This window comes from Mesoplodon densirostris, chromosome 19 (genome assembly GCF_025265405.1).
Source record: "Mesoplodon densirostris isolate mMesDen1 chromosome 19, mMesDen1 primary haplotype, whole genome shotgun sequence".
NCBI classification, from domain to species: domain Eukaryota; kingdom Metazoa; phylum Chordata; class Mammalia; order Artiodactyla; family Ziphiidae; genus Mesoplodon; species Mesoplodon densirostris.
Window position 1 is genome coordinate 38,945,193 of NC_082679.1, and position 12,172 is coordinate 38,957,364.

The 12,172-nt window shown below is 58.6% G+C and overlaps 1 protein-coding gene across 3 annotated transcripts; it reads right to left on the bottom strand.

Annotated features, from left to right (window-relative positions):
• Window positions 1-5,526: 5,526 nt before the first annotated feature.
• ZNF319 (zinc finger protein 319) lies at window positions 5,527-12,059 on the bottom strand. Of its 3 annotated transcripts, none has more exons than XM_060083057.1 (2): window positions 11,975-12,059; window positions 5,527-9,337 (listed from the first exon to the last, which is right to left on the bottom strand). In XM_060083057.1, the coding sequence occupies exon 2, from the start codon at window positions 9,085-9,087 to the stop codon at window positions 7,345-7,347; it is 1,743 nt and encodes a 580-aa protein (XP_059939040.1). In that variant the 5' UTR covers window positions 9,088-9,337; window positions 11,975-12,059; the 3' UTR covers window positions 5,527-7,344. The 3 variants fall into 3 exon arrangements, with proteins under 3 accessions (XP_059939040.1, XP_059939038.1, XP_059939039.1); XM_060083055.1 differs by lacking the exon at window positions 11,975-12,059 and adding an exon at window positions 11,377-11,667; XM_060083056.1 differs by lacking the exon at window positions 11,975-12,059 and adding an exon at window positions 11,074-11,368.
• Between the last annotated feature and the right edge of the window lie 113 nt (window positions 12,060-12,172).

The following is a 12,172-nucleotide window of genomic DNA, read 5'->3' on the forward strand; positions in this document are numbered from 1 at the left end:
CTCACCTCTGGACCCTGTGTTATACTGTTTAGAACACATCATCTCCTCCAGGCCTCATACTCCATAAGCACCCAGGAGAGTGAGCAGAACCAAAGCTACTCTATTCCACAGATGGGAAAACTGAGGCCCAGATCAGGGAAAGGCTCCAGCCAAAACCAGAACCCAGGACTCGAAGTCAGTCCCAGCGCTTGTCACAGTACTCACATATAGTTTGTGCTCAATATTCATAGAATAAGTTATTTCCCAGAATGGGGGTCTTTTGTTCAACTTTGGGTAATAAACAAGGAAATGAGTTGTTTTGTTGTCTGATATGCAGACAGAGCCTGCCTTACAAATTCGAGGCTGATTTTAATTTCTTTTGGGGGTGGTGTTGGAGATCATCACCCTTATACTGAGGTGAGGGAAGAAGTCTGTCTCTCTGTCCTGAAGTATGGGGCTCTGCTGACAACAGGGCAGGAGACAGGAGCATGGGGAGGAGGGGATGGGAAGTGGTAAGCAGATCAGAGCCCTTTCCTCCTTGGGGGCCTGTCAAGGAGGTATCCAGCTTCCTGCCATTTCATGCAGGAAGAAGCACTTTCCTCCAAGCCCAGGGGCAGTCCACCTGGATTGAACCTTGGGAAGCCATTGGCGAAGGTCCCTGAGGTGTGAGAGCCACATTCTTCAGCCCTGAGTGTCCCCTCCAACATGACAGCTCAGAGAGAAATAGATTTGCCCAAGGCTCATAGCAGAGATGCTGGAGTCCTGGCCTGTGTAAGACTGGGGGCAGTCAGGGAGCTCCAGAGAGCGTGCTGAGATACCAGAGGGAATCAAGTGCCTGTGTGTCTTCTCGTGGCCCTGCTTCCTTGACACTGAATGACTGGACAAGTCCCTCTGGGAATTTGGCCCAGCAGACATTCAAGGCCTCACCAGACCCCATGCTGGGTGCTGGGACACAGACCAGAAGACTTGCCTGCCTTAGAGGTACTTCTATACCAGTAGGAGAGAGGTAAACCCAGCTGATTCAAACCTGAAAGCAGAAGGTGAGAATGTGAGCACACCTAGACCATGTTCCTCAAGCCTAGGAATTTGATTAGGTCCTTCCTCACCAGTTGTACACTGAATCCTAATTTCGTAGATATAAAAATATGTGCCCAAGAATAAAGGAAATACAGAGTAGATGCACATTAACAAGTCTGATTTAGTATGCACTTGCTATTTTTTACGTGCAAGGCAATGTATCAATATTAAGCACTTTGCAGTGCCCAGGAGGTGGGCAGTTTTAGACCCATTTTACAGATGATGAAATGAACTCAGAAAGGCTAAGTGACTGGCCCATGGTCACACAGCTGGTGATTGGCAGAGCTGGGAATTGAAGCCAGCCTGCCTGACCCCCTGAGCCTGTGGCCACCATACTCTACTGCCTTCCTGCTATGAGAGAGATGCACGCCAAGAGTCGGGGGGAAACCAGTGGGGACATTCGACCTGAGCTTAGAGAGAGGAGAAGATGTTCCACCAGAAAGTTCTCTTGGAGTTACTGGCAGTGGCAGAATCTGCAGGTTGAAAATCCCAAGAGATGGAGAGAAGCCACCCAGCCTGGGCCACTGTCTCCTGGCCTGGAAGTTCCCTCAGCCTCAGGGGGCTCTTTGCTCCTCATAGAGAGATCACAGTAGAAATCCTCCCTGTGGCCATTGCCTTGGGGACAGCCCAGCCCCCGTGGCCCCACCTCCAGGACTTCCTGGCCTGATACCAATCCAGTACCCAGGCCCTGGGCCTCCATGCGCTACCCCGACCCCCAGCGGCATCACCAGTGTCCTTGCTGTTCCTCTGGCCCACAGTAGGCTCTTAGGAAATACTGCACTCGGGCCCCTCTTATCTCTCTAACAGGATCTGGGACTCAGGAATGGGGCCTAGGGCCTCCCAGAACCAACACACGGATGTGGACTAAGTGAAACAACTACTACAAAGTAATAGTTGTGTTTATTACAAAGTAACACGCAAAACACATACCCTCACCCTGGGGCTGGCAATGGGGAGGATCAGGGATGGAGTAAGGGTCCTAGCTCAGGGAGAATGGGGTGAGGGTCGGGGAGGACTCTCACAGGTAATATTTTGTACTGAATACCAGCATCTTTGACATTTTTGACCCTACCTTTTGATACATGAAAACCTCAAAACTCTCTCATCTCAAGTTCTACCTTCTTGCCACGCAGCGCCAGCTCAGTGTCTGGCAAACAGCAGGTGCTCAGTGATGCTTATGGATGAACAAAGGCAGGAATGCAGACCCAGAGTGGGGATGGACACACATGCATAGTGAGGAGGGAGACCCCACGGGCCGCAGCCCACCTCCGCCCCTACCCTCGACCTCCTTTTCAGGGCCCTGAAGGAGGACTGGGCATTCCTGCCAGAATCTGCAAAAATCAATAGCGGCCAAGGCTTTTCCTGGAGGCATGACCTTCAAGGAACAAAGAAAGCACCGTCTTGAGGATGGGATGCGGAGCTTATCACAGGCGAGCCTGGCCCAGGCGCAGAGGCCTTGGGCAAATTTCCAAGGCCTGAGCAGTCCATGGTCCTGTCTGGGGCCTGCTCTGGAGGAGGGATGAGGCTGGGGACTGGGAGGTCAGGTGGAGGCTCTCTATGGAGCTGCCTCTGCACAGATGGCAGGACAGAAAACGGAGGCTCCAGTCCCTCAAGGAGCTAAGAGTAGGCCAGAGGGCTGGCTGCCCCCTCTGCCTGCTGGTGAAGAGCTTTCCTGCTCCCAAGGCCAACCCTGGTGCCAGCACCAGTCCCGGCCATTGTTCCCAGCTTCCTGGCCCGCAAACAGTGGGTTGGAGCTAGAGCCCCGGGCTTCAGAGGCTGCAGCTGGAGGTCTGTGGGTTCAGAGCCCCGGCGGTCCCACCCCGCCGCCTATCCCCCCACCTAGCCAGACCCCACAATGCCAGGCCTCTCTCATCACTAAGCGTACGGCTTTGGGAAGCCCCTGGACTTCTCAAGGATCAGCACAAAACACATCCTCAGGTCTGCCCTGCCCATCTCATGGAGGTGGTATGAGGCTCAGACCAGCTGGTGGATGGGAAAGGTCTTGTATAGCAGGGTGGGCGTGGGAGAGCCGTGACGCTCAGGTAGGAGAGCTAGGCTGGCTCCCTTCTGCCTCTGACCTCCCAGTGCTTTGCTTTCTTGAGTGGCCACTATGCGGCAAACACTCCACTCAGGTCATTTCACAGGACCCTCACCCTAAGCCCAGAAGAGAGCATTAATGGCTCCATTTCACAGATGAGGAAAATGAGGCCCAGAGAGGTCCAAAAACCTTCCCAAAGCTTCGGTGCTGATGAGTGGCAGAGGCAGGAGTCCAGCCAGGCCTGACTGTGGTGCTCTTAACTACGGCAGCACAGCACTGCCACAGTGGTTCACGAGCACAGGCTCCACGCCTGGAGAGCAGGGTCCTCTCCCACTGCCCCCTGGGGGGCCGAGCACAGACCCAGCCACACAGTGGGAGTCTGACAGAGCTGTCAAGATGATGCGCTCCCTAGAAAGTTGTCTTCGGTGGCCCAGCTTGCCCTGGCAATGACTTCGAGGACTCAGGAAAAGGGACCCCCACCCCATCCAGCAGTGCCTCTTTCCCCAGGAAGGGGAAATTTTTAACTCCAGAGTGTGAATTTATGTCAGCCTCTCGCTCTCGCTCCTCTGGCCCTCATCCACATGTCACCCCTCACCCCAAGGTACCACCCTCTTCCCATCCTGTCAGTGGTTGGGGCAAAGGGGATGATTACCCAGAGATTAAAGATGATAGTGCTAGTTTGTACCCCTAGCCATAGCACCTGAAGTTCCCCCATGAAAATTCCATGCTCTAAGAGATGGAGCCTCACATCAGCTATGGGACACAGGAAGCAGTGGGGGTTCTGGGCAGGTAGGTGGGAGAGGTACCTGTGTGTGTGGCCAGGTACAGCGTGTGGCTGCTTAAGCCAGTTTGCGCTGTTTCTGTCACTTACAATCAAGAGAGACCAGAATGAGACAGGTGGGGAGCAGACTGGAGGCCGAGAGAGGCAGCAAGGGGAATAGGGCCCACGGGTTGATCCGGTTACCTTCCCAGAATCAGAGCGACAGGTCTCTAAGGACCCTTAGAGATCAGAGGTCAAGACCTCTGCTTCAGATGGAATCAAGGCCCCGAGAGGAACAGAGCCTGCCTGGGATCACTTATTATCAAAGGTCTAAGACCTGAGCCTGAACATGCAGGCCCCCAGGCCAGGGCTCCATTCACGGCCCTGGTTTTGGCCCAGGTGGGAGCCCCACTGCTTTGTGAGGGGAGGCAAGGTGGGGACAAAGGAAGAAAAAGTCACTGCACCCTCCATGTGGGCCCATCCAGGGCTCCTCTGGCCCCTGGCACACGCAGAACACCATCTGTTCAGGAAGAGCAGCCTGAAGCTATAAAGCACCCAACAGAGGCCAGTGCTTTCCAGGAGGCTCTGCGAGGTGGGCGGGTTTTGCCTAAGGTCACTGAACTAGAAGGGAAGCCAGGATTCAAGCCGGGCACAGGGACAAGGGGCCCTGGGCGTCCTCGCTGAGAGGTGGACGCTTGCACACGGCTTCTCAAGGGCAGAGTCCTCCTGTGGCCACACGCAGAGGGAGTAAGAGGACCATGGGGTCCTGGTCACATCTGGGGTCCCCCCTGGCCTCTCCACTAAGACTTCTGCAGCCAGTTTTGAGCTCTCTGCGGCGTGGGTAGCTCCTTGTCCTCTTTCTACCCTCACCTCCACCCCTACCTTCAGGGCAGGGGTCCCTCCTGAGCACCCTCGACTGGCTCTCAGACCTGGGGGGAGTTGCTTCTACCTTCCTCTCCCCACCTCCACCCTTGCCTTTGAGAAGCAGAAGGAGCCTGAGTTGCAGTTGGCCCACTGTGGGACAGGATAGGGGACAGAAGAGGGGTGCAGGAAGGCTGAGATGGAGGCGGCTGGGTTGGACACGCAGATGGATCACCGTGCGACAGGATGAGCAGGAGTGGGGTGACGGCGTGTGATCCTCGGGGGCGGCGCCTGTAGGCTGCTCCAGGCAGACCCTGATTTTCCACTGGGGCTAAGCAAGCTCTCCTGCTTACCAGGCCCAGTGCCCAGCTTCTGACCATCCGTGAGCTGCCGGTCCCTCACAGATCAGCTCCCTTTACAGGGGCTGCAGTTAAACCCCAAGGATGTCAAGAGGTCACAGCCCAAGGATCCCAAGTGTCCTGCGGTTGGTACCGTCAGCATCGTCACAGGTTCCCCACCAGGGCCGCCGTATGCGATTCCACTTAATTCTCACAAGAACCAAGCAAGGCAAGGGTTAACCTCCCCATTTTCTAGATGAGGCGACTGAGTCCCAAAGTGACTTGCCCAAAGTCACACAACCAGAATGTTCAAAACATCCGAACCCAGCCTTATGTCCCAATCCCAAGCCTGCCACCCTGGCCTGCACACCTCACTCCCTCTCCACGTCCCAACAGTCCCCTCTGAAGAATGACCAGAACAAACTGTGCTTTGGTCTGTGAAGGTCAATGTCTTTACTTCTAAAGCATACATTGGACTCACTATATATTAACATCAAAAGGGCTATCTAAAATGGAGTCATTCTTTTTAAAAATCCAAATTCTCACATTTTTATATAAGATCCAAAATGACATGAAATTAAACTATACAATGTTGTGAACGGTATAACAACTGCTTTTAGAAAGCAAAATGAAAGAAAAACCTTAGCAGTTGGGACTGTTGTCGGCCTGGGTTCCACGTCTTTTGAGGCATTGTGACTAAAGCCAGCACCGAGGGGAAGGACCAGCCCCTCTCTGCGGGCGCAGGAAGGGAACCTAGGCAGCGGAGGGGGATGAGGGCTTTTCAGACTTCTGATGGTGAGAGTGGGACAAGACAGGTCTCCCTGCTCCTCTGGGATCTTGGGGTGGGCACTGATTAAAGTCTCCTTTTAAGACCCAGGGAAGGGGGCTGGGAGAGGGCGGGGCAGAGCTGGGTTCAAAAGAATCATTTTGATAGTAAAGGTCTTCTGGCCTTCCGGAGGAGAGTCCCGGCCGCCAAGCAATACCAGTCGACTCCACCCACCTACCGGTTTCCTTAACAACCCTCTTCCCCTGCCCACTCCTCATCCTGGACACCCTCGGCTCCATGAGCCCAGTGGGCAGCCAGAGACCTAGGGGGACCCTAGGAGGACCCGAAGGAGAACACTCTGGCCTTGGAAGTAGCTGGATGTTGTCCAGAGCATCTTGGTAGAGCAAGACCCCTGAAGTACAGGCCAGCAACCAGACTGATGGGGGAGGGTGTGCATGGGCTGGGAGGGCACTGTGGGGTCAGAGGCGTTCCTATGGTCCTTTCACCTCCCCTACCCTGGGTACCCAGGCATGGTCTTGGCCCTGAAGCAGGGCTGGGGCGAGCTGATTAGGGCCACGCCCTTGAGGCTTTGGTTCACACAATTCAAAAGGGTGACACTTGTTCCCATCCACTGGGAGGATCACGGGCTTGGCCCTGCTTCCTCCCAGGCACCAGGTGATCTAACAATCCCCTCTTTCACATCAGTAGTTCTGTTGGGCTGAGGGCACATTCCCCACCAGTGCTTGGAACCATGCCGCAAAGGTGGGAGGGGCACTTCCAAAACAGTGGGATTAGCCCTGGGTGCAAAGGCTGCCTTTCCTCCTTTCCCTGTGGACAGCACTGTCCCTGGCTGAGTGAGTCACAGGAGAACTTCTCTGCCTCCTCCCTTCTGGCTGGGCCAATTGTTCTCCAAGCAGACTGAGCCCACAGGTGTGCAGCACCCCTGTATGTCTCGCCTGCCAGAAACCTGGAGGATGCATCGCCCCTGGCTGAAGCTGACGGAGAGGCCGGTGGCTCACAGTTTGCCCTCCTGGTTCCAGGACTACATCACGGAGCTGGCTTCTCCCTCAGACAGCAACCTGAAGGGGGGTGCCCTACACCCAGGCTACCTCTAGAGTCCAGCCCTTCTCCCAGACCCTACCGTGACCCTCCTCTTTCCTAACCTATCCGATTTCTAATTAGGCTGAAAGGTCTGGGAAGGTTGGGCTAGCACCACCCCTTCGTTGGGGTGGAGAGAGGCCATTTGACTTCCAGCCTGGTTCCAGGCCCCCAGAGACAAGGGAGGCTGAGGTCTCTCAAGAAAGCGAATCCTGTAATGGGAAAGAGGTCTGTGGGGTCAGGACCAGCCACAGCAATCTGCCGCCCCCCAACCCAGGCCTGTACCGGGAGTGCCAGGCACCCACACCCTCCACCTGCCCAGTGCCCTTCTGTCCTCATGCCCAGGGCCTCCCTCAGAACACCGAGCCGAGTGCAGGGATGGGTGCGAGGAGGCCGGGCCGGGCCTGGTGGGGGCCGCGGCGGGGACTCAGGGCAGGCAGGCGGCTACCTGGTAGGCGCCCTCGGCCGCAGCGGCGGCGGCGCTGTGCTGCGCGCTGTGCTCCTGCAGCAGGGCCACGTCCAGGAAGCGCTCGCCGCACCACACGCACTTGAACTGCTGCTCCCGGGCGTGCACGCCCTGGTGCTTGTTGAGGTGCTCACGCTGCTTGAAGGCCTTGTCGCAGTTGGGGCACTTGTAGGGTTTCTCGCCCGTGTGCACCCTCCGGTGCCGCTGCAGGTCGGAGGCGTACTTGAAGCGCTTCTCGCAGTCCGGGCACTTGAGCGGCTTCTCGCGGGCCGGGTCGCAGCGGTGCTGCACGAACTCGGAGGACGAGAAGAAGCGGCGCTCACACAGGGTGCAGCGCAGAGGCTTCTCGGCGGCCGAGCAGTGGGCCAGCTGGTGCTTCTGCAGAGCCGACGCCCGCTTGTAGGCCTTGTTGCACACCGGGCACTTGAAGGGCCGCTCGGCCGCGCCCGGCAGGCACTTGTGCCGCAGCAGCTCGGCCGACTGGTCGAAGCCCTTCTGGCACACGGGGCACTTGAAGAGGGTCTCGAGGGTGTGCACGTGCTGGTGGTAAAGCAGGTGGCTGGGCTGCCCGAAGCCCTTCTCGCACAGGCCGCACTTGAAGGGCTCCTCGGTCTTGTGCGTGCGCCGGTGCCGCATCAGCGCGTACTGTTGCTTGAAGCCCATGGGGCACAGGTCGCACTTGAAGGGCCGCTCGGCGCTGTGCGTGCGCTCGTGCTGCCGCAGGTCCGACGGCCGCTTGAAGGCCTTCTGGCACTCGCCACAGCGGAAGGGCCGCTCGCCGCTGGGCGTGCACGGGTGCTGCAGCAGCTCGGATGACTCCTTGAAGTGCAGCTCGCACACGTTGCAGCGGAACAGGTGGTGCTCGCCCGAGTGCGCGTACATATGGCGCACCAGGTGCGAGCGGTGCTTGAAGGTCTTCTCGCAAACCGCGCACTTGTACGGCCGCTCCGAGCTGTGCGTGCGCTTGTGGTGCACCAGGTGGGACGACTGGCTGAAGCTCTTGTCGCACAGCGTGCACTTGTAGGGCTTCTCGCCCGTGTGGATGCGCTCGTGCCGCGAGAGCTCCGACAGGTGCTTGAAGGGCTTCTGGCAGATGGGGCAGCTGTAGGGCTTGTCAGCCTGTTCTGCAGGGGCTACGGCAGGCGGAGGGGGTGCCGGGGGCAGCGAAGGGGCGGCCGTGGCCGCGGGCTCAGCCGCCTCGGCGGGCTTGTAGGTCTTCTCGCAGATGGAACATTTCACGAGGCCCCCAGTGCCGCTGTGCGCGCTGTGGTGCTGCGCCAGCGACGTAAGCAGCGAGAAGCCCATCTTGCAGACGCCACAGACAAAAGGCTTCTGTTCGGCCTGCACGCACTGGTGCTCCAGCAGGTCGGTAGCCTGATGGAAGATCTTGAGACACTGCGTGCACTGGAACGAGCGGTCGTGGCCCGCCAGGCACTGGTGCTCATGCGGGCTGGACAGGTGCGCCAGGTCGTGACCGCACACGCCGCACTTGGGGCCCGGCTCGCCTGCTGGCTGCAGGGGCGCGTGCTGCGGGGGCTGCAAGCCCGGATCAGGCTGCAGAAGGATGCCATAGACGGCACAGCCCAGGGGGTTCTCGGCTGTGCCTGGGGTCAGTGTGTGCTCGGCCAGGGCCGGCGGTGGTTCTGCGTGGTGTTGAGGCTGCTGCGGCTGCGTCTGCGGCGGCTGCTGCCAGCTTTCCGACATGCTTGGGAAGATGAAACAGGGTTTGGAGAGTAATGGCTTCAGTTTCCCCGCTTAAGGTGACCCACACCAGAGAGAGAAGCTGCCCAGGATCAGGTATGGATGAGGACCTCAGACAAGGCACAGAGAGGGGCTAGTCAGGCGGCCCAAGTCATTAACCAAGACAGACTACAAGGCTCTGCCTACAGGACGGGGTCTTCGAGGCAGGGTGCCAGCAATGGCAGGGAAACTCTGCCTTCCCTGATGATTGGTTCTGTAGAGAAGAAAGAAATCGTGAGCTTGAAGCAGGGACATGCAGCTGTTCCCGGGGCCTCTCCCTGATCTGCCTGCACTCACCACATTGACATAAACCACATCAGGGAAGCGAGAGGGGCTCAGGGCTGGGAGATCTGCTCCCTTCACATGCTACCAAACAAGTCTGCTGGCGGCTCAGCTCCTCCAGCAAAGGGGACAGTGGCTGTCTCCATGCCCAACCCACCCTCAGTTCCCCATCCCTGGGCCAGGCATCCCAACCTCCCAGCTTAGTGTCAACCCTCTCCAATGAGCTGTCTCACGGGTGACAGTCTGGAGTGACCTGTCCACAATACAAAGAAGTCACAAGTTCTGCTCTTGCTCCAAAGAAAAAAGGAGGTGACCAGATAGGGCCCTGGCATCCAAAACAAGAATTTTAGTAACATAACTTTTTTTTTTTTTTTGCAAAACACTTCTTACTTGGAAGCCCAGTACCTAAGATAGATAAAAGCAGAAAGGCTCTGGTTGAGGCCTCCCTGTAGGCCTGCCAGCTTCTCTCCTGTTGCTGAATCTCAACCCAGGACACAACTGCTCATAAGAACAGACTGTGGGTCAAAGAGGCCAGGCCTCCCAGACCTGAGGGTCCCACAGCAAACGGCCTCAGTCAGTCAATATCTAAAACAACTGCATGAAACTGAGGACCATCTCAGAAACCTTCTCCCATCAGGGGCTGGCCCATACCCCTCTCAACTACCCCCCAGGCCCTCCCCCTGACCATGTGCCTGTTCTCTCTTCACGTAAGTGGGATGGATGGCTTTGCAGGGACCTGAGCCAGTGCATGATGGGGGTTAGATGGCGGCTCCACAGACCCACGCTGCCTAGATGTCTACATAGCAGAAGTTCCCTAGTCTAGTCATCTCCCAGAGCACCAAAACAAGTCCTAAATCCTCTTCATCTGACAGTGTCAAGGCCTGTAGGAAAATGTAAGCAATTTCGAGTTTGCCCCTGCAATGTGGGAAGTGGCATGCTAACCATAGAGCGTTCGTCCCTATCACCTTTCCGGAGAGAACCCTGTTCCCTTTCTCCAAGTCTGTAACATTTTGGATAATCAATGGAAGGTAACACCACCCAGCTCAGGCAAATCTCTAACTCACCACTTTGTGGCAGCATAAGGTAATGACAGGGAGAGGAAAGAACTTTTAGAATCAGACGCAACCCACTTTCAGGTTCCCAGCTCTTCTGCCTCTAACATTGAAAAGTTTCTAAGTTTTCTCCCGATGAAAAGAGAAGGAAGGGGATGCCTTTACAGGCCAGCCTGGCCTCTAACTGCCAAAGAAACATAAGAGTCAGGCTAAAAGCTGTCAACCTCAGCATCTTTCTGGGAAGAGAAGAAGTAAAGAAGCCGCTGCTCTGGGTGGAGGCAGCAGGTTGCATGAGTGAGCAGGTACTGAAGCCTCCCCAGGAAAGAGGGAAGCAGAACTACTCTGAGCGAGGTCTAGGTCAGGCTCCGCCAACCCAACTGTTTTGTTTTTGTTTTTTTTTTTCCGGCATGAATGGTTGCCACACAGGGTCCACGGTCCTAGGCCCCCAGCTCAGCTGCCCACCCTGGCCCCCCTCCAGGAAGGTGCGGCCAGAGGCCTCTCTGATCACTCAGCAAAGAGGATGAGAGACTAGGGTGAGGGAAGCAAGCGGAGGCCCCCACCTGAGCCCCACCCCAGCCCTTCCTCTTCCCTGGGAAACCGAATGAAAGCCGATCACCTCCCTGCCGGCACTGCCCGCCGGCCCAGCTGGGCTGCCTCCTGTCAGCCCTCGCCGGGAATGGACAGGCCGCTGCGGCCCGAGGGCCGGCCCCGCGGACGATTGGGCCCGAAAAAGGCCCCAGGGCTGCAGGCTTGGCCCGGGAGTCAGCTGCGCGTCGAGGTCGGCCTGGGCCGCCCAGGAGCTCAGGAGGCCGCCGGGTCGGGCTGGAGGGAGTGGAGGGGCGGCCGGGCCGGCTGGGGAAGGGGTGCGGCGGGCGCGGGAGTGGCGCCCAGCCGCGGCCCCGGGCGCCCAGCCGCTCACCTGCTCCAGGCCGCCCGCGGGGTCAGGCTCAGGGCGAGTGGCGACCAGCTGCTCTCTCAGCCGCCCCTTTATTCCGACTCCATCCGCGGCAGCGCGGCCTACGCGCTCTGCCAATCCCCGGCCTCGCGTAGCGGCGGCGTCCGGCTCGGGGGCGGGAACGGGCTAGCGGCGGCCGGAACCGAGGAAGCGACGTGCGCGGCCGGGATAGCGGGGCCGGGGCGGAGGAGCGCTGGGAGGGCGGGCGGACGGACCGATGGCCTTGCAGAGACCGGCGGACAGGCGGGCGGCGCGGGGGCCAGGGAGGCGGGGCCGGGGGGAGGAGCGGCAGCCTGGGTGGCGGCGGCAGCGGGAGGAGCGGGCGGCGTGGAGCGAGGCCGCCCCCTGCCGGGGACCCCGCGGCCGGGCCAGGTCGGACAGCCGGGCGCTCCGGGCCGGCTCTCCAGTCGCCCGGCCGGCACGCCTCAGCTGCCCCAGGGAGGGCGCTCTGTTTCCGACCACCCTACTCGGCCTTAAGGGAGGGGGCTCCCAGGACCCGGCCCCCGGTCCGACCCCTGAACCTGAGAGGAGGGGCCTCCTAGACTGAACTTCTGGAACTGACCCGCCTCTGACTGTTCAGCTCGCTCTTAGGGGAGGGGACCTCGGAGCTCGGACTTCGGGCCGGCTTGAGGAAGAGGCCCCGGGACCTCTGACCCCGTCCGGACGGCGAGGGCAAGGGCGAGGGCACTAGACTCCGATAGGTCTAGTGCGCTGACCTCTGACCCAGGGACCATCTCCTGCCGGGAGGTCCCGAGCTGCT

What these genes read in the sequence shown, in the direction of transcription:
- ZNF319 (XM_060083057.1), bottom strand. Translation starts at nt 9,087, where the DNA reads ATGTCGGAAAGCTGGCAGCAGCCGCCGCAGACGCAGCCGCAGCAGCCT.